The following is a 17994-nucleotide window of genomic DNA, read 5'->3' as shown; positions in this document are numbered from 1 at the left end:
TTAACGGAAATATCGAAAAATTGTTAAAATTGTAACTTACGATTAAAATTGTTCGAACTATTCGAAAAAAAGTTTTAACATTTTCACAACTAGTGGAAATCGTAATGAAAATTAGTCATTGAATAACTCACTATATATAGTGAAACTGTTGAGCTATTAATTTGCTAAAAAAAAAATTAGATTAATATCACTCTCTTGAGTAATAAAAGTCACGGCAAATGTTATTCGAAAAAAAGTTGTATATAAAAACACGATCACAGTCAGTTATATATATTCACAAAATCATTCTATATAAAAACAATCAAAAAATAGTTAAAGTATAATAGTCGACAAATCATTTATATTAAACAAAATCATATTCTTTAGACACAAAATATATGCATATTTTTTATTTTTTGAATATTTCCTTAAGAAACTTGGAAAAGCTATTTATTTTTTTACTTTCATAAGTTGTATTTACATGTTCTTAAAAGTTTAAAATACATATTGCCTCAGAAAGTGGTGCTATTTTTAAGTAGCATGTATGTAGAAATGCGTCTAATCTATTGAACAGCAGTGTATATACGGCAAACTGATCGTTGCTAGGAATATATCATCTTGAAGTCCACGCAAAAACAAAAGTCATATCAAAATTTGAATTCTTTATCATTTGAATACCCAAATCCCAAAACCCTTAAGCCATTTTACGTGGCAAACACAAATATCAATTGAATTTCGTATATCTATTTAGCCAAGTTCTGGAGGACAAAAAAAAAAGGTCCGGTGCGGTTTGATTTTTGGTGTTGCACAGTGTTAGGGATATCAATCATATTGTATTGACACATTTTTTTTTACCTTTAGCCATCATTGACACAAATTCGTATATTCGTTGCATCTATTTGCATCTACTACGTGGTCATATTGCTTCTTACAACGAACATACTTCTCTCTTAGACCAGCATAGACAAGTTCAGGAGCGATTTTGCCATCATTACCAGAATGGGGCTGTTCCATACACTTTCAAGGATACACCGTCTCTCAACATAGCAGCGTCAAATATTGATCCTAGAAAATAAATGCAAATTAAATACGTTCAATGTCAATTCTATAGCATTAACTCACCATTAAAATTAAGACAACTAGCTGATAAAAAATGCATGTTTATTTTTTTGTTGTTTAATTCCTCTTTTTGTGTTGAATTAACAGAGATAGAAGTGCTCAGACACGATGCCCTAATTAGGCTGCCAAATTGATTGATAAGTGTCTTTTGAAAAGGTTCTTTTCCTTAGCAACATACTCATAAGTGTTGATTATGTTGAGATATAGCTAGAAAGTGTCTTTCGTTGATGCTGAGTACAGTGAACATGGAAAATTACAAAACATTATAAAAATATTAATCACGCCACACTAAAAAATTGTCTGTTTATTGCGTATATTGTCTAAATTGCATTAATAGATATTACAATAAGGTGACCCCGTTCTTTTAATCTTCATTTATGTAGTTAAAAGTTTGCATAGATGAAACCAAAATGGAAAAAGAAATCATTCTTAACTTCGTCTATTTCCAACACCTTAAAAAATGGAAAACTAAAATATAACTTTTCACGAAAAGCACTTCCATAAAAACTATAAACTTACTTATAATTTTATCTCCCTCGATATCACTCTTAAGTTCTTATTTTGAGTCCCTACAATTAAACCCGAGTCAAAATTAAACCAGTTTAGTTAATAGCTAAAGCCTTGATTTCAAATTGTGACCCCGACGGTTTAATGTTCAGGAAACTTAGCAACTATAACCTTTGGCTTATCGTTAGACGAAAACTACATCCATACAAGGATCCTCATTAAGAAGAAGTTTACATAGATTATCTAAAATAGTGGATGAATGCCAAAAGAAAGAAAAGAAAAAAACATTTTGGCGATTTGAATTTTTGAGAGGTTTTTTTTTTTTCAATTTAATGACATACAAAAGAATCTAAACAGTTGGATAGTTTTATGGATACACAAGGTTACATTTTGGAAAAATATTGGCAGATTGATAAATGTACAACCTAAAAACTACTGCACAACCTGAGCTAATTAAACACTTATTCTTGATAGACACAAATTTGTATGTTGGCTGCATAGTCGCATCCAGTTGCATCTACGTTGTCAAACTGATCCTTGCAGGTGACATATTTGGCTCTTAGACGTTCATCATTAATCAATTTGGGGTCGATTTTGCCATCCTTACCCAAATAGGGTTCGTTTAGACACTTTGCAAAGCATCTGTAAGTCGTAGACAAATCGTTAAGTGAGGCCTTTCTTGGGACGGAATCCAAATCCGCCTCGGATACATTCAGTTTCGTTTTACAAGCTTCGAATTGATCGCTATCTGTGCAGCGACAAAAGTTGAACTACAGGGAAAAATATTATAGCGATTTTTGCAAACTTTGTCAAGATTAACTAACCATTAGAACTAATACAGTCAGCACATAGAATAGCTTCATGTTTTCTATTTCAATTTCTAATTTTGTGTCCGGTGTGACGAGATAGAAGTGTTCACGATAAGAGATCTGAGTTGAGTGACAAATTCATTGGCATGTACTTTAATTGTCACATTTTCTGACTATATCAATGAAAATAGAAAGTGTTGGTAAAGTTTTGGAATGTGCAATGAACCTGAGCACAGTGGACACAATTATAAAGCAGTAAAAAAGTAGTATTTAAAAGAGACGATAACAATAAGGGGGATCTTTAAAACTATGTACTGATGGAAATAGTTGAAAAAAAAACATCAACATTTTGAAAAATTAAAATTTAGTTTTGACTAATAAATTTCTTAAGCAGCTTCTGAAAGATAATCAAAAATGGCAAAGATGTTTTTATAAAGTCTCTTGAATATTAAAAAAATATGTTTTTTTTCTTCCAGATTCTTGACTCTTTCACTGTCTCGGGTGTTAAATGTTTGCATTAAAAAGATATTTGGCGCCATTGAAGATTAATATTATAAATGGTGACCCCGACATTTTGTTGTTTTTTATATAATCTCTATTTTATATTGTGAAATATGTTTACAATTGTTATTTACTTGCTTTAGGCTGATATTCCCCAACATTGAACACATTCAAAATTCATTTAACAAGCAGTTGAGATTAATATTAAAATTGGTGACCCCGACGTTTGTTTTTTTTTTATAATTCACTGTTTATTCTCTACTACACTTTCTTTTAAATTTGTATGCATATACATATCTTTACTTAAGGATGATATTGTCCATCCTCGACCTCCCCATGAGGTGATTGCGCTGCCAAGGCCAAACGTTGTGCCTCCTGTTGAGCTCCAATGGCAGCATGTTCAGCTGCAATGCGTTCAAATGCACTCAAATGCTTCTTTGTGGCATAAGCAACTGCAGCACTGGCATGTGGTGCTGCTGCATGTGCCTGCAACAACAACAACAACATTCATTCATTCATTACAAATTCACTTGCTATTCACTTATACTTACAACTTGGCCTGGCGTTTGACTGGCATGCTCTTGCGCAATGCGATTGTAGGTCTCAAAATGTTTACGCTTAGCTGCTTTAACAGCAGCACTGTCTTCCAACTGATGACTCAACTGAGGATGGAAACCATTCTCATCGGCCACATATTGAACGGTGCGCACCTGATTCTTGGGATCCACATAGGAGAAGGCACCACGTATAACCCCCGAACCATCGGACACCTCTGTATGCTGACGATCCACATGACCCGGAGCACGTCCAGCCTGATAGCTAAACACATACGGATTAGCTGGCACATGAGGTTCGGGTGTACTTTTCACCAAATGGGAAACATCTGGCCTGGCTTGCACCAGAGCAAATAGACAAACGACCTTGTCGAGAACAGAGATCAGGAAATGTCATTAAATTAAAATAATTAGCTAGCTCCCTCGCTCTTTATGCAAGACTTACCAAGACAATTGACTGCTTCATAGCTTAACTTACGTTTGGTAACTGATTTCGAAGAAGCTCGAACAAATCGATCGTTGTATAACTGGTCTTGGTTTTAGCTTTTTGAGATGCGTCAAACGAAGCTTTTCAAAAAAAACAAAAAAAACAACATAAAAAACTTGTTTTCTTTTACAAAATGTATTTGGTTTTTTTTTGCAATTGATATTATAAATTTTAAATGTTTGGTTTTTTTCGCCCGCCAGTCTACAAAATTTGAACTTGAAATTTGCATATTAACTTTTTAATCAAGAAAGTTATAAACAAACAGATTTTTAGAGGTTTTAATGGATAATATATTATATATTTATACATAAATTTGTATTTTACACAGTCGGAAAAAAGTGCTTGCAATTGGATTTAGCATTTTTTATTTAAAGCAAAGTCAAAGCAAAGGGAAAGAATTAAGCTAAGAAGTTAAAACAATCGAAATTAAACTATTTTAAATTGTTATATAGTTCAAACAGCTCGAAATTAAAGTCATATTTAAATTTAAAATTTTCTGTACTTAATATTTAAAAAACATTTCCTTCTTTTTAGTGTTATTTTCTTTACAGAATTTTAGTAAAAGGCTTAAAAAAAGACAAAATAAAAGACCTAAATTTAACAATTTATGTGACCTTTTTAGTAAGAATCAATTCACCGTAAAAGAAATTGCGACATCTTAGGCCGACAATTAAAGTTAGGAGCCGTTTGAACAAATATTCCAACTCGTTAGCATAGATTTATCTACTATATAAAAACTTAAAAAGTATTTGTATTTCTATAGACTAATTGAGCTCGTTGAGTGTTTCGGCCAACCAATCCGTGTAATCCGTCACTCTTGTATAGACACCCGGATAGAGGGCATGGGCACAGCCGAGACCCCATGACACAATGCCAAAGAGTTTCAGTTGTCCATTTACACTTGTGATCAAAGGGCCACCCGAATCGCCTTGACAACTGTCTCGTCCGCCAAATGGACTGCCGGCACATAACATTGTCGGCGTGACAGTGCCAGCTCCTTGATAGTTGCGTTTACATTGAGCCTGATCCTGTTGCTTTAGGGCCGTATAGCGTAGACGCTTCTCTGGTTGAAGTTGCGTTAGAGTCTTCGAACCCCAACCACTGACAAAGAGTTGTGATGAGAAGGGGATCTGATCCTGTTTGGTGGCCAGTGCAATTGGTTGTATATTTCGACTATAGACCAGAGGTGTGGCCAATTGAATCAGGGCAATGTCATTGTTCATGGGTGTCGGTTCCTGGAATTGTGAATGTGGTATAATGCGGCGAATGTGTATATAACTGCCGCCAGTGGCCCATTCGCTGGATCCTGCTCGTATGACATATTGTTCTGGTTTAAAGTAGTCCAGGACACAATGGGCAGCGGTGAGGACGAGAGTAGGAGCCACGATGGCACCACCGCAGGCATGGCGTGTGCCTATCTGTAGGGAGATCTGATGAGGAAAATAATTAATGCTTGTCTCCCAACCGCCAACAATGCGACCATCTTTATCCTTCTGCTCCTGGGTGATATTCAATCCTTTGCTGGTGCAAATCAGCAAAACCAGAATTAAGCCAAATTGTAAGTGATACATGCTGGAGGCGTAGATGCTGTGAATAGGGCTATGATTTCGGTGGTTGCCCTTTTATACACGGTCCAATCCAATTTTTTGTTATCTTATCTGGTCATTAGCCTCGGTCTGACCCTCATTACGAACTAGCAGAGAGATCTTAACCCCATGCGAGGTCATATTTTTGACTGTGCTCTATATATAGTCAGAATGTATATGTAATAATGGTGATAAAATAAAATATGCTAATTATGGGGATTTATCTCTGTGTTCTAATGTCTAGGCCTTTGCTCTTCCAATCATCTTTCCATGGCCGTTACTTGTTCCTTGAGATAATCCAAATGATTGACACTATCCTCCATTACATCATATTGATAGCCAACATGTTGCAATATTAAAGACATTTTTTGCAAATTCTGATGACTATAATCCGAAACGACATCCACTTGAGTGAAATTCTTCAAGGTTTGATGCATAATCTGTAAGGAAAAACCTTTAATGAAGGGAAATTCATTTCTTTTGTCTTTGACCCACCTCATTTGTCTTGGAGCTTCTAACCACTTGACGTGCAACCGATCCTAAAATTTAAAAATGTTAAATTATATTTCTGTATTTTCAAAAAATGTAACGGTTTTTGGATTTTTTCGTTTTAGCTTGTTTCTGGGACTTGGGTCACCCTAATAGTTGACAGCACAGCTGTTTTAGTCAACTGCTTTTGTCACTATCCTCCTTTGACTACTTACCCAAATTATTGACATTTATTCCTACACGGGCACACAAACGTTTTTTCGAATCATCAAACAGGTGACGGGCACTTGAACTCGAAGCTGAAGCCATTTTGTTTAAAACAATAATTGGCTTATGATAATTAAGAAAATAATTTTTTAGTCAGAGCCACAAAAACAACCAACACAAACAATACGATAACGATTGTTATCGATAGCCCCGATATATGGCCACTCCTTGTTGTGGCGTTGCCATTTCTTAGGAACCTTAAAGGGCAAGTTTTAAATTTGAAAATAACCAATAGGCCTTCTTTTTTTCTTAAACATTTTACAGTTTTATTAATATTTAATTAAATTATTAGCCAGAGTTACGGTAACGCCTTCTGAAGCAGTGATTAACATTTGGTTTCACACCCTGACAACGATTATTCCAGGCCACCCAGGCGGAAAAGCCTTGTTGTTTTCTTATGTACTTTGCACAGGCAATGGAGTATCGAATATCATCGCTTAAGAGCAACCTACAGGGCAAACGGCACAGATCCGTTGAGGGACGCCCATCGGCGGGTTTGCACCAATATCTATCGTTAATCTGGAACAAACCCCAATCCACCGAACCATCGACATTTGAAGGATTAATAGCTTTACTGCTGAACGAACTTTCACCCTCAACCAGGCACATCCAATCCGGTAGTTCATGATAGGGAACACCATAGCGATAAAGCTGACGAACCAAACTGCATCTGCCCACTTGGCGGGCATGTGACTCCCGTGATACCAATAGTAATAGAAACGCGGACAAAGAAATCCACAACATGATGATCTCTTCTGTTTTAACTACTATTATGATATGCGTTCAATTTTGGATCAGGCTTTTATAGTCCAAACTGATGAGCCTAAGTACCAGTTCTGAATGACCAATCTAATTCTTGGCTTTTTTTTACAAGCACTCACTTAGACAGCTCTGAAGTGTTGGCCCACACTTGGGCATAAATTATGTTACACTAGACAGCAAAGTATTTAAACCATGATTCATATTAACGAATTCTAACATAAAATTGAATTCGCCATAGCTTTGTAGAGCCAAATTCTAAAAATATAACTTTAGTTTAAAGAAACCTGTAACGAAGGTAAAAAACTAGTCCAAAACACTAAAAATATCAAAGGTGAAAACAATTTGTAGGTAGTTTAGTGTTAAACTTTCAATCCTAAAGCACTCAATAGATCATTGATGTCGGCTAATCGATGCCGATCTGGCCAGTTTCGTTTGATATATGGAGTGGGAATTGTGAGGCATTTAGATGCCTCTTTAGCTCTACCCAATTCCCAGTTTCACTTTCAATCGATTCTTTTGTCCCTAAAAACAGTTGTTGTTCTCTGTGTTATATAACCCACCATCGAAATAAAAACAATGAGCTAAAACTTGAAACACTTGATAGCTGTCGCGTGTATTCCAAAAATGGCATCAATTGTAAATGTCGTTCAACTTTGAAACAAGTTTCTCTTGTTGTTCGTTGTACAAAAAAATAAAGCATATACAAAATAAAATCCGTATAAAAAATATTTAACAATGAACATATCTTCTTAATGCTACAATCTTAATCTACGATTTCTCTTGTCCCATTTCTTTAAGTTCCTGTGGCGGCGGATACTTAATCTCCTCCTGTTCTATTGGCACTTGATACCCACTTTTGGGTAGATATTGACGCTTTCGCGATGTGGGCCTTATCACAATGTGGGCCACACATGTACATATGGCGGCTATGGCAAAATATTTGAAACTCTCTCGACCACCCAATCGCTTGAACATTAGACCACCAATAAGGGAGCCAATGGAGAAGCCCAAACCATCATCCATTCCAGCCATTAGACCCTGCACTGTGGCCGAAGTTCCAGGCGGAGCCACAGCCGAGGCATAGGCCACTATGCAGGTATAACAGAGAGCATAGGTAATGCCCTGGAAAAAGAGCTCAACACCCACCAAATACCAAGGATTGGGTATCCAAGCGATGAGTGACAAACGCACGGCATAGAAGAAGAAACACATGCTCATGCAGTGGACATATCCTGCAGAAAAAGGAGATAAAACAATGGTTTAGTCAGATTATATGATAAAATAAAGCACAGTAAAGAAAGAAAGAAAAGGTTGATTCAGTATCAAACGAATTTCACTTGAATTCAGTTAGTTAGTTAGTGTATATATAAGATTAGACTTGTAAAACTATATATTAAAAGATATTCTAAGTTAATTTTTGAATTTAAAGATAGCATACAGCATTCTCATATGATTTAAATGATTTCTAACTCTAAGACTGACATTGTTATGAATGTATATCGAATTTGATTAAAAGTTTGTATGATTTATTAATTTGAAACAATTGAGGAATTTTAAAGAGATCACCAAACCTTAGTTAATTAAAATTAGAACTCAATAACCAAATGTAAAAGCTTTTTTAAAAGGTTCATAATTAGATGAAAAAACTTGTTAAACATAAAGTGATGAAGTTTATGATTCGTCTATGATGTTATATGATTAAACTACAATTATATTCGAATTAGTTTGGTTAATATAATGCTTTGATGATTATTGTGATTATTACCCAATTTTTTAATGATTTTGCCACTGTAGAAAAAGAATGGCACTTCACCGGCCAAGCATTCGGCAGCCACCACCAGACCCTCAATAAGCTTGATCTGATCCATATAGCCCGTTTCGGCGGCCACCTCTTCCACATGCCAGAACATAAAGTATATGATGAACGAATCAATTATACCAGCAATGCAGGCAAAGATCAGAAATACAACTATTGGAGGCTGACGAACCAATTGCCAGACATCTGTCCATATTGACTCGGAGCCACCCAATTTGGGTAGTTTCAATTTGGAGACACTAAACAAATCCAAGATACTAAACACACACATGATGAGAAGAGCAGGAGTAAAACTTTTCACAGCATCAGTAGTCCAGAGATTAACCACAATGCCCGCAAGAAGGGCTGTGGCTCCAAATCCTATGGTACCCCAAACACGTTGAGCTCCATACTTGCCCTGCTCCTCATCGCCGAGCAGATCAAAGCAACAAGCATCCGATATGGAATTGGTGACATTGAAACCAATTGTGCCGATAAAGAGTAGACAGACGAAAAGCCAAAATTTGCTATTTCCATAGACGCAGCTGCTGATGTATTCCATTTGACAAATGGCCGAATCATTTGACCAATCATTAGTCGTGTTTTTGGTAAAACACATGTGATAGCTGGCATTGTTATGCTGCAGATTCTGGCTGAGATTCAGCGAGGCCACAATTAGAGCTTGGAAATTGTTCCCATCCATCTGTTTACAAGTTGCCTGATGAGCTGCTCCACAAAATTCATCAGAGAAATAAATATGCTGAGAGCATAGCTTCGGAGGAGTCTCCAAGGTAACATTCCACTGGGCATTGTTCTCATTCAGTTCAATGGCATGTGAATTACTTGGCAGAAAATAGAATCCTCCATAGGCCAAGGTCATAATTACTATAAGGATCATGAAAATGAACTTACGCAGGCTCTGCAAGAGAGAAACATATTTTAAGAGAACTTTATAGAATTGGTGCCGAGCTGATGCCTGTATATCAAGTACTTTTGCTTTTAATTGAGAAAAAATAAGCAGATCCTATGGAAACTCTACAAAAGGCGTTCGTTTTTCTATACTCACGGTAAAGTAATCAGCTAGAAAGCCCACCAGAGGCTTGGCCAATACATAGAGTATGGGTAGAACAGCTGTGATATAGCCCATCACATCGGGCGGTACACCAATCTGTTTGCCAATCACTGATAGTTGCGGCAATATGGGTCCCATGGCTGCAAAAGAAGTTGTTTAAATATAGATTTTACGTTGATTTCAATCAAAACTTTTGACTTACCTGCCATAAAGAAAAAGAAATGAGCCTTAATGGGCAAGAGACGTCGATTTAGGCGCGCCATCTCTCTCTCGATCAGATTTAATGAAATGAAACTTGTGTATCACAGTTTAGACTTTTGTTGCAGCCATGCAATTTGGCTCGTTTCTTATCTTTGTTTACCCACTTATTTGGTCGTCTCTCTTGATAAGACCATAATTTTTGCATTGAGTTTGGGCTACGCAGTGTCTGTGTGAGTTTGTGTGTGTTTGTGAGGTGGGTAATCTGGAAGCAAAATGTAAATTAGAATGTTGCTAAGTAATATCTTATCTTTTTCTTACTGTCTAACGACAACGACCTACGAAAGAGACTCTAATCGACAGCATAAAAATGATAACAGGGATCAGATAAGAAAGAGAAACATACTTTGAGTGAGGTAGGAACAGGCCCATAAACATAAATATGTATGTATGTGTGTCCACATTGTTTATGTCTCGGCTATATCTTTCATGCCCATCATGGGCAAATCTTATCTAAGCTAATTAAAACCAATATATATAGATTGTATACCAAAAGAATAGGAAAAACAAAAACAACAACTGGCCTTCTCCAGACATCCCTTTGTTTTGTTTGCAATACACATTTCTTTTGCTGTAATAACCTGAGTTTATAAACGTTGTTAATGCAATTTGTGGAATTTTATTGGCTTTCCAATAAACTTATTGTTATGAAATTTTGTTGAGCTCATTTGCAATTTTCAAATAACACTTGTTCTACATGGATTTTGATTATTTCTCAACTTCGTTTGATTATAATTCCCAACTAGTCTTAGCATTGGAGTATAGTAAGGCGTTATAATTTTAAAGTGTTAAGCTAAGCACCATGTGATGACAACACTGAATATTTGTTTTATAAGTGTTTAAGAATGTCTATAAGATTTTGTGTCCTATTCCAGAAACATTATTCAATTTATTTTAATCCTGGATTTCTTAGCTATTTAAAGTGTTTTACAACATTTGTTAATTGATGCCAAAATATAATTTTTAGGTTCTATTAGTAATCGAGATTTTAATTGTAATTAATTAATTTGTTGTTAAAATGTTGTAGAAGTAATACAATTTATAAGTTAAAAATGTGATGGGGTATAATAAACATTTTAAACTTCATCGAGTTGCAATTCCCAACTGGTTTTGGTAGTGCTATACTCCTACAATTCTTGAGTGGTTAAGAAAGACTGCTGATGAGAGAATATGGTACTTTCCGAATTAGTTCTATAAACAGACAACCTGCTCATTGACCTTGATCCTGCTCATTAATTAACGTAAATCATTTATCTCTCAATTCATGTTAGAGTTTCAAATTAGCATAGCCAAGATCATATTTTTTATATGTGGATTTCCCAGACAAACTAATACTCATTGTTTGCTTTCTTCCAATAGCCTGCTCCCTCAATAGGTTCAACGGATTTCGTAAGAATTCAATTCTTTATTACATATTTTTATTTCTTTCGTCGAAGACTGAAGCGACCAATGATCAAAGCAAAATGGTTGAAACTGTCACACCTTCAACCACAAAGTTTATAATTCTTATAAACATATTATAAACTTTAATTAGTTTAATCATTTTAACACTATCGAGGTGGAGTAACTCGCCAAAAATGTTTTAAGCACATTCAATTAGATGAACTTGATTACATTTCTCGAAGCTCTTTATGATTTCAAATTAAATAAGATAAACAGTAACCGGTTTAAAGTTATATACACTTTTTGTATATATGTATATTTTTAGCACACACTTTGACATACAAAAAGTTGGCAAACAAATTTTGAGATAATCGTTTAAACCCAAATTGAAATTGTTGCCAAAACTTTCCCACAAAAAAACTCATTAATCATTTGCAAATTAATAAACACAAATCAAAGATGATCAAGAGCTAAATCACAACTGATTGTCTGAAGGAATGAAAAACTTAACAAAGGGAAACCTTAGAAATGTTGAACGATTTAAGTCACTTTTCTATGTATATGCTAATTGAGACATCAAAATCAATTGTATAGATCGATCTCTATCCATGTTCATTTTTACATACAATGACTTTAAAGTAATTCACAGACACAATCAATTAACAATACACATTTGAGATCAAGTATAAAAAGTAATTGGAAGGGAATAGAACAAAGTAAAGTGTATTGAAGCAAGTTCCAGTACTGACTGCTTGATATTATTTTCTGTAAGAAGTGAAGTATAAAGGCCTTTCAGAGGGTCTCGGTCTGGGACTCTCTTTCTCTCTCTCTCTCTCTTTCTCTCTGTCTGTTCCTGATAAGAAGACGGCATTGATAAGGTTAATCGCTCAATAAAACAATGATTGATAAAAAAAAGAGCAACAATGTTTACAAGAATAGATTATATTATTTTATGGTTAATTATACAAAATTGATGCTCCGGTATTTCCCCAGCCATTTAGCCATAATCAATCAGATATAACTGAGATTCCCAAAATCATAAAAAAAAAAAAAACTGCAAAAGCTTGACTCATTCTCTGCGTAAACAAGTTTTTACTAGGCGGCTTCTCGTCATTTGTAAGTCTCAGTTGCCGCTGATCGTTCGTCGTGAGTGGTTGAAGTGGGCTCAAGCTCGAATCAAATATATATATGTAATATATCTCGGCTATATCACTATTTTAGGGGGCGTGTTGTGTACATACAATATTTCTGCGAGTGTTTATTTATAATATAAAAACAACAATTTACACTGTTTTTTCTCATCAACACAAAAAAGATGAAGTCACAAATGCTTACATTGATCTCTCTATGTTTCTTATCACTCTGTGTGGCTATCGAACCGCCCAATGACGGCAAATGTAAGTCGGGGGCGAGTCTATATATATAATATATAACATATATGCATATTGTGCAATTTGTTGTTAATTAAAAAAACAAGAAATTTTAAAATTAAAATCAAATGATGCTAACGCATTAGCAATAAACAGACAACAAAATACTGTTTAATGGTTTCTCGAATTGTTTTTAGTGAAATTATTATTGAAAATCTTAATTAAAAGGCAATAAGTTTTTACGACTAGTAGAGGTTTTAATTTCTATAATACTAAATATACTACTATGATAATTAGTAACTAAAATTACATAGAACTTTGCTCCTTAGATGTGAAAAACTTTTGTAAATTTCAATACTTAATTCTAAACTATAGAGTCTTTCAAAATGTGTGTCAATTCTTTTAATTTAAGAATTTTTGATTATTTTCGGTTTCATTTTGTTGTAATAAGTTTTTTTTTTTTTAAATTAAACTGTGATAATGTTCTTTCAAAACTTGTTGTATTAATATTGTTACTTAAATTTTCGTATTTAAATTTTAAACAATTTTGTTAAGCTCTTTAACTTAAAAAGAATGATTCAGGGGGGTTGAACTTTTGGAGACCCTTGCAATACTCTTAAAATATATATATATGTATATATATATATTTTTTTTTGTATTCATCTAGAATTAGAACTGGAAAGTCTACTTATCTTTTATATTTTTGTAGAAAAATTATGTTTTAAGTTAAAAAATACCATGAAATTTCATTTAAATATTTCATGAACTAATTATGTACTTTAAAGGACGTACTTTAAAAAGAAAATCGAAGGTCAATATATGACATATTCCTATAATTTTACAGATTTTAAGTGTCTATAACAATGTAACGACCGATAATTATAGGAATAGGTCATAAGTTGAACTTCGATTTTTTTTAAGTACATAAATACTTTATTATACGACCTTTAATAGTTAAAAACTTTGTTAAAGGCACATAAAATCTTTAAAATTATTGGAATAGGTTATTTAACCAGGAATTACAAGTATTTATTTTTTACTGTTTTAAGTAGTTGCAAGAAAATGGAGGGGAAACCAATATAACATTTTGATTTTATGTAGAAGTTAATTTTCATTTATTAGATTTGAAGAAAATAGAATTATAGAAAAATATAAGTATTAAATAACTATTTATGAGAAAACTATTTTAAAGAAAACTATTTTAAAGAATTCTTGATTTTTTGTCAAATACTGACACTTTTAAATATTAAAAACTTGAATTTGGATTATCAAAGCAAAAATGCAAAGAATGAATAACTATTTATTATTTTAAAACATTCTTCAAATTGATTTCATTTAATGATTTAGGTAATTATTAGTCTCATTTATGGCCCGCTTTAGAGTAATTAATAAAAAAAAAATTCCCCATTTTTAGTTACTTCATTAAACTTTTGTCAATAAGGTGAATTACTTAATTTGTATTTCTTGGAATAAGTAAGTTAACTGATATATTCCCCATAGTCACGTCACCTCTTACCGCTGACTTCCTTTTGCATTTTGTTGCACAGAAATTGAATTACTTTTCCGACAAAAAAACAAATGCAACACAGGTTTATTCGACCTTCAGGTGGATGTGCCTGCATACATATTATATTTTATATGAATTAAAAACCCAAAAAAAAAGAAAGAAAAAAAAAACCCGCTAGCCATTGGAAATCGTATAATTTTACAACCTACCGCTAGTCGCTAGCCATCAGATATATATAGAGAGAGAGAGATAGAAACCTGTATCTCACACACACTTGTTGACCTTGAATTGTCAGCCAGGCCAACAATTTGCTCTACTGGCCAAAACAGAGAAGAACTCCCTTGACATCAGTTAGCAGCATTATGTGAATTCTTTGTAATGCGTTAAATAGAATTTTCCCCCATCAGGCCATGACGTCGATCACAAACCTGACTTTAAAGGGGAAATACCCAATAAAGTAAAGAAGACAAAAAAAAAACTGCATAATCATAACTAAGACGAAAACGTTTTCTCTTCTAGTGCGTGTTTGTGTGGTCGAGTCTCGTGGCGTTTATCGTAAATCCCCTAAATTTTGTCCACTACTCGAGATGACCAGCAATATCGAATGTGTCATTGGGGTGGATCGTTTGGATTGTGTGCGACGTATACACAAGGGTACAGCACATTTTGGTGTCCTTACATCGGAGGATTTGGTGGCTGCTCGTTGGTCTGGTGTTGATATATTGGTGGCCAGTGAGCTGAGATCACACGATTCACCATTTGAATACGAAATAGTAGCCGTTGTGGATAATCAAGCTAATATACATACAGTTCATGATCTGCATGGAGCAAAATTATGTCATCCCGGCTATGGTTTGGGCAATCATTGGACCGATGTGTTGGCTAATGTGAGTATCATTCTCCTCTGGATAGCCAATTTCAAGTAACATTTTTTTATATTTCAGTACTTTGAAGCCACCATGGTGGCCAAGTCGTGTGATCCAGAGATTAGTTTAACTGAAGATCGCATTGCTGCTTCAGCGAAATTCTTTGGACCAAGCTGCAAGGCTGGTCCTTGGGTGCCAGATCCTAAACAGGATCGCATATTAAAGAATCGTTATCCATCTTTATGTGAAATTTGCTACGACCCTCAGAGTTGTGATAACAGCGATAAACATTGGGGACGACGTGGTGCTCTCTATTGTTTGACCAGTGGAGAGGGCAGTGTGGCCTGGGCGAGACTTGATGATGTCAAGAGTCATTTTGGTGTAAGTAACAAACAGAGAGAGAAAGATTCGTTCCAATTCTCATCAGTTTTTTATAGTTTTCAGGCATAGCTGCCCAGGCGAATGCTGGGGAATATAGTTTCCTTTGTCCCAATGGTCATTTGCAGCCCATAAATGCCAGTCAACCGTGTGTCTGGGTAGCCAAACCATGGCCCGTGGTGGCTGCTCGTCGTTCTCATGCCGCCCAAATCCAACGACTTGTAACTGGCCTAAATCACGATGAGTCAAATAGTTGGCAAAATGCCTTACTAAGTCTCTTGGAAACCTATCATGTCTACACAATGCCCTTGGATAATGTCATAACAATTGACGATTACTTGGATCAGGCTACTTCATTTCAATCTGCATACAGTTTTCCGGAATGTAATCCACCTAGATCGATAGCTTTTTGCACTACCTCGATTATGCAGCATATTAAATGCAGTTGGCTGGAAGAGGCCTCCAAGGTTTATGGCATTGAGCCAAATATACAATGTATACGTAGCATGAATGTGGAGAAATGTATGGAGGATACTAAATATAAGGCCACCGATGTTCTACTTGTTGATCAAGAGGAGCGTGTAAGGGCCCAGAGGGACTACAATCTGGTACCATTGTTGTATGAGTATTCGGCCAATATGCATGAACGTTATGTGACCATTGCTTTAGTTCACAAGGAATCAAAGTATATGAATTTCAAGGATTTGCATGGAGCTCGAGCTTGTTTGCCTTCCTATGAGGGAGCAGCTCATTTGTCGGTGCAGGAAACAATTGTGAATGCCACGGGGAAAGTGCATTCTCTGCACAATTACTTTCATCGTGATTCCTGTCTATGGGATCCGAAGAAAGGCCGTGAATGTCCTTTGCATTACCAGGGGGATCTGGGAGCTTTACGTTGTCTGGCCGAAGGAGCCGATGTGGCCTTTATTAGCTCGGATGTTTATAAGAAATATGTTAATGGAAATCTTACAACTGCATGGCTAAGACCTGGAAATTTCAAGTCTTATCGTGTCCTTTGTCCTTATGGTGGCATCGAAAGACATTCGAAATTCGAATATTGTTATCTACATTGGACAACTCGTGGCCATCTAATGACACATAATTCTTCCCTGATGCGACGCAATGAAATCTACAATTCTCTAAGGGATATGGATCAATTATTTGGACGTAAATATAAAAGTGAAACGCGTCCCTTTACCCTATATGGTTTGTTTGATAAGAAGAATGACATAATGTTCCGTGATAACACAGATGGACTGGTGGGTTTACAGGATCTGCATCGCGATGATGCCAAACGTTTGATGGAGCACATTTATGATCGTTATGCCAGTACTCAATACTATCATTCCAAAGGGATCGAGAATGGAGCACTTCGACTTGGAGATATTATTAATTTTAAGTTATCTGTGTTCCTGGCCATTTTAGTTACATTGTGCTCATATACATCTTAGACACACACACACTCACTCACATATTTAATTTAATTTATTGTGATATTATTTTAAAAAACATGGTCGCGCAAATGAGTAAAACTATTTTAAGAATAAAATACATTTGAATTTTGTATTTGAAATCGATACATTTAACAAGAAACCAGTATTTTTAATCTCACGATATGCGGTAACACTGGAACCCTTAATAGGGGGAACGTGTCCTTGGAAGAAAAATCAAGTCAATAAACAACGTAAATAAAGTAAAATTTTGCTAGCTAACTTCCAATTGGAAAATGTCCAAAAATCGTTTAAAATTGAATGTAAATCAAGTGAGTAAAATTCTATACTATACACACACACAAAGACAGAAAGACAACGAGCACAGAGCACTGTTACATTCAAAATATTTACAGCTTAAAAACGGCACTTGAATTATTCACACGGCACTTCAAAGGAGACCAGCGGCACATCAGTCTTCACCTGGCACTGTCGCCATTGTTGTTTGGGTGGACGCACCTAATAGGGCATTGTTAAAATGCAAAAAATATATATCTGCATTAATTAAAAGTAATAAACAACACAAACACACACACACATGCATACATATTAACACATATGCACGCACTTTCTTTTGTTCATCAATAATGTTATCGATATACAACGTTACCATTGTGACACATTAGTGATGGGCAAAAAGTGAATATCTGTTACATCGTTTAAGCGACAAATTTCACTTTCAATAAATTTTAATAATAATAATATCTAATTTCAAACCTATCTTTGATATTATTGTTTTCCATCTGAAGAAAATATAAAACTAGAGCGAATATTTTATTTTTCTTAATTTTTCATTCACCTTATTAGTATCTAAA

The 17994-nt window shown here is 34.9% G+C and overlaps 6 protein-coding genes and 2 long non-coding RNA genes across 11 annotated transcripts; 2 read left to right on the top strand and 6 right to left on the bottom strand.

Moving 5' to 3' along the window:
* Nucleotides 1–1901: 1901 nt before the first annotated feature.
* LOC137577881 (uncharacterized) lies at nucleotides 1902–2532 on the bottom strand. Its single transcript, XR_011032495.1, has 2 exons — nucleotides 2430–2532; nucleotides 1902–2375 (listed from the first exon to the last, which is right to left on the bottom strand). It is a non-coding gene; the product is annotated as an uncharacterized lncRNA (long non-coding RNA).
* A 454-nt stretch (nucleotides 2533–2986) lies between these two features.
* Nucleotides 2987–3991, bottom strand: Cpr57A (Cuticular protein 57A). Its single transcript, XM_068290569.1, has 3 exons — nucleotides 3915–3991; nucleotides 3467–3835; nucleotides 2987–3401 (listed from the first exon to the last, which is right to left on the bottom strand). The coding sequence occupies exons 1-3, from the start codon at nucleotides 3933–3935 to the stop codon at nucleotides 3219–3221; spliced, it is 573 nt and encodes a 190-aa protein (XP_068146670.1). The 5' UTR covers nucleotides 3936–3991; the 3' UTR covers nucleotides 2987–3218.
* Nucleotides 3992–4304: 313 nt separating this feature from the next.
* LOC137576059 (trypsin 3A1) lies at nucleotides 4305–5536 on the bottom strand. The gene has a single exon (XM_068288914.1). It carries the CDS (start codon nucleotides 5525–5527, stop codon nucleotides 4721–4723), a length of 807 nt encoding a protein of 268 aa, XP_068145015.1. The 5' UTR covers nucleotides 5528–5536; the 3' UTR covers nucleotides 4305–4720.
* Nucleotides 5537–5793: 257 nt separating this feature from the next.
* On the bottom strand, nucleotides 5794–6422 carry BORCS7 (BLOC-1 related complex subunit 7). Its single transcript, XM_068288916.1, has 3 exons — nucleotides 6247–6422; nucleotides 6038–6081; nucleotides 5794–5982 (listed from the first exon to the last, which is right to left on the bottom strand). Exons 1-3 carry the CDS (start codon nucleotides 6338–6340, stop codon nucleotides 5803–5805), a joined length of 318 nt encoding a protein of 105 aa, XP_068145017.1. The 5' UTR covers nucleotides 6341–6422; the 3' UTR covers nucleotides 5794–5802.
* Nucleotides 6423–6586: 164 nt separating this feature from the next.
* LOC137578127 (lysozyme P) lies at nucleotides 6587–7042 on the bottom strand. Its single transcript, XM_068291775.1, has one exon. It carries the CDS (start codon nucleotides 7040–7042, stop codon nucleotides 6587–6589), a length of 456 nt encoding a protein of 151 aa, XP_068147876.1.
* Nucleotides 7043–7642: 600 nt separating this feature from the next.
* Nucleotides 7643–17751, bottom strand: LOC137576385 (major facilitator superfamily domain-containing protein 6). Of its 4 annotated transcripts, none has more exons than XM_068289453.1 (5): nucleotides 17534–17751; nucleotides 10130–10390; nucleotides 9922–10067; nucleotides 8826–9774; nucleotides 7643–8292 (listed from the first exon to the last, which is right to left on the bottom strand). In XM_068289453.1, exons 2-5 carry the CDS (start codon nucleotides 10188–10190, stop codon nucleotides 7829–7831), a joined length of 1620 nt encoding a protein of 539 aa, XP_068145554.1. In that variant the 5' UTR covers nucleotides 10191–10390; nucleotides 17534–17751; the 3' UTR covers nucleotides 7643–7828. The 4 variants fall into 4 exon arrangements, with proteins under 4 accessions (XP_068145554.1, XP_068145555.1, XP_068145556.1 ...); XM_068289454.1 differs by lacking the exon at nucleotides 17534–17751 and adding an exon at nucleotides 12195–12310; XM_068289455.1 differs by lacking the exon at nucleotides 17534–17751 and adding an exon at nucleotides 11758–11878.
* Nucleotides 12708–17255, top strand: Tsf3 (Transferrin 3). Its single transcript, XM_068289495.1, has 4 exons — nucleotides 12708–12965; nucleotides 14965–15332; nucleotides 15390–15692; nucleotides 15749–17255. The coding sequence occupies exons 1-4, from the start codon at nucleotides 12884–12886 to the stop codon at nucleotides 17138–17140; spliced, it is 2145 nt and encodes a 714-aa protein (XP_068145596.1). The 5' UTR covers nucleotides 12708–12883; the 3' UTR covers nucleotides 17141–17255.
* Nucleotides 17323–17888, top strand: LOC137576386 (uncharacterized). The gene is made up of 2 exons (XR_011032291.1): nucleotides 17323–17451; nucleotides 17536–17888. It is a non-coding gene; the product is annotated as an uncharacterized lncRNA (long non-coding RNA).
* Nucleotides 17889–17994: the final 106 nt, after the last annotated feature.

The sequence above is a fragment of the Drosophila tropicalis genome, unplaced genomic scaffold (genome assembly GCF_018151085.1).
Source record: "Drosophila tropicalis isolate 14030-0801.00 unplaced genomic scaffold, ASM1815108v1 contig_593, whole genome shotgun sequence".
In the NCBI taxonomy this organism is placed as follows: domain Eukaryota; kingdom Metazoa; phylum Arthropoda; class Insecta; order Diptera; family Drosophilidae; genus Drosophila; species Drosophila tropicalis.
Note: the sequence above shows the minus strand (reverse complement) of the source record. Positions and strands in the feature narration are given on the sequence as shown.

What these genes read in the sequence shown, in the direction of transcription:
- Cpr57A (XM_068290569.1), bottom strand. Translation starts at nt 3,935, where the DNA reads ATGAAGCAGTCAATTGTCTTG. An exon ending in TGAAGCAGTCAATTGTCTTG is followed by an intron (nt 3,836 to 3,914) that starts GTAAGTCTTGCA and finishes GTTCTCGACAAG; the next exon opens with GTCGTTTGTCTATTTGCTCT. An exon ending in GTCAAACGCCAGGCCAAGTT is followed by an intron (nt 3,402 to 3,466) that starts GTAAGTATAAGT and finishes TTGTTGTTGCAG; the next exon opens with GCACATGCAGCAGCACCACA.
- LOC137576059 (XM_068288914.1), bottom strand. Translation starts at nt 5,527, where the DNA reads ATGTATCACTTACAATTTGGCTTAATTCTGGTTTTGCTGATTTGCACC.
- BORCS7 (XM_068288916.1), bottom strand. Translation starts at nt 6,340, where the DNA reads ATGGCTTCAGCTTCGAGTTCAAGTGCCCGTCACCTGTTTGATGATTCG. An exon ending in AATAAATGTCAATAATTTGG is followed by an intron (nt 6,082 to 6,246) that starts GTAAGTAGTCAA and finishes TTTAAATTTTAG; the next exon opens with GATCGGTTGCACGTCAAGTG. An exon ending in GAAGCTCCAAGACAAATGAG is followed by an intron (nt 5,983 to 6,037) that starts GTGGGTCAAAGA and finishes TTTTCCTTACAG; the next exon opens with ATTATGCATCAAACCTTGAA.
- LOC137578127 (XM_068291775.1), bottom strand. Translation starts at nt 7,042, where the DNA reads ATGTTGTGGATTTCTTTGTCCGCGTTTCTATTACTATTGGTATCACGG.
- LOC137576385 (XM_068289453.1), bottom strand. Translation starts at nt 10,190, where the DNA reads ATGGCGCGCCTAAATCGACGTCTCTTGCCCATTAAGGCTCATTTCTTT. An exon ending in TTTCTTTTTCTTTATGGCAG is followed by an intron (nt 10,068 to 10,129) that starts GTAAGTCAAAAG and finishes CTTCTTTTGCAG; the next exon opens with CCATGGGACCCATATTGCCG. An exon ending in CAAAATCATTAAAAAATTGG is followed by an intron (nt 8,293 to 8,825) that starts GTAATAATCACA and finishes CTTTTTCTGCAG; the next exon opens with GATATGTCCACTGCATGAGC.
- Tsf3 (XM_068289495.1), top strand. Translation starts at nt 12,884, where the DNA reads ATGAAGTCACAAATGCTTACATTGATCTCTCTATGTTTCTTATCACTC. An exon ending in ACCGCCCAATGACGGCAAAT is followed by an intron (nt 12,966 to 14,964) that starts GTAAGTCGGGGG and finishes TTTCTCTTCTAG; the next exon opens with TGCGTGTTTGTGTGGTCGAG. An exon ending in GGACCGATGTGTTGGCTAAT is followed by an intron (nt 15,333 to 15,389) that starts GTGAGTATCATT and finishes TTTATATTTCAG; the next exon opens with TACTTTGAAGCCACCATGGT.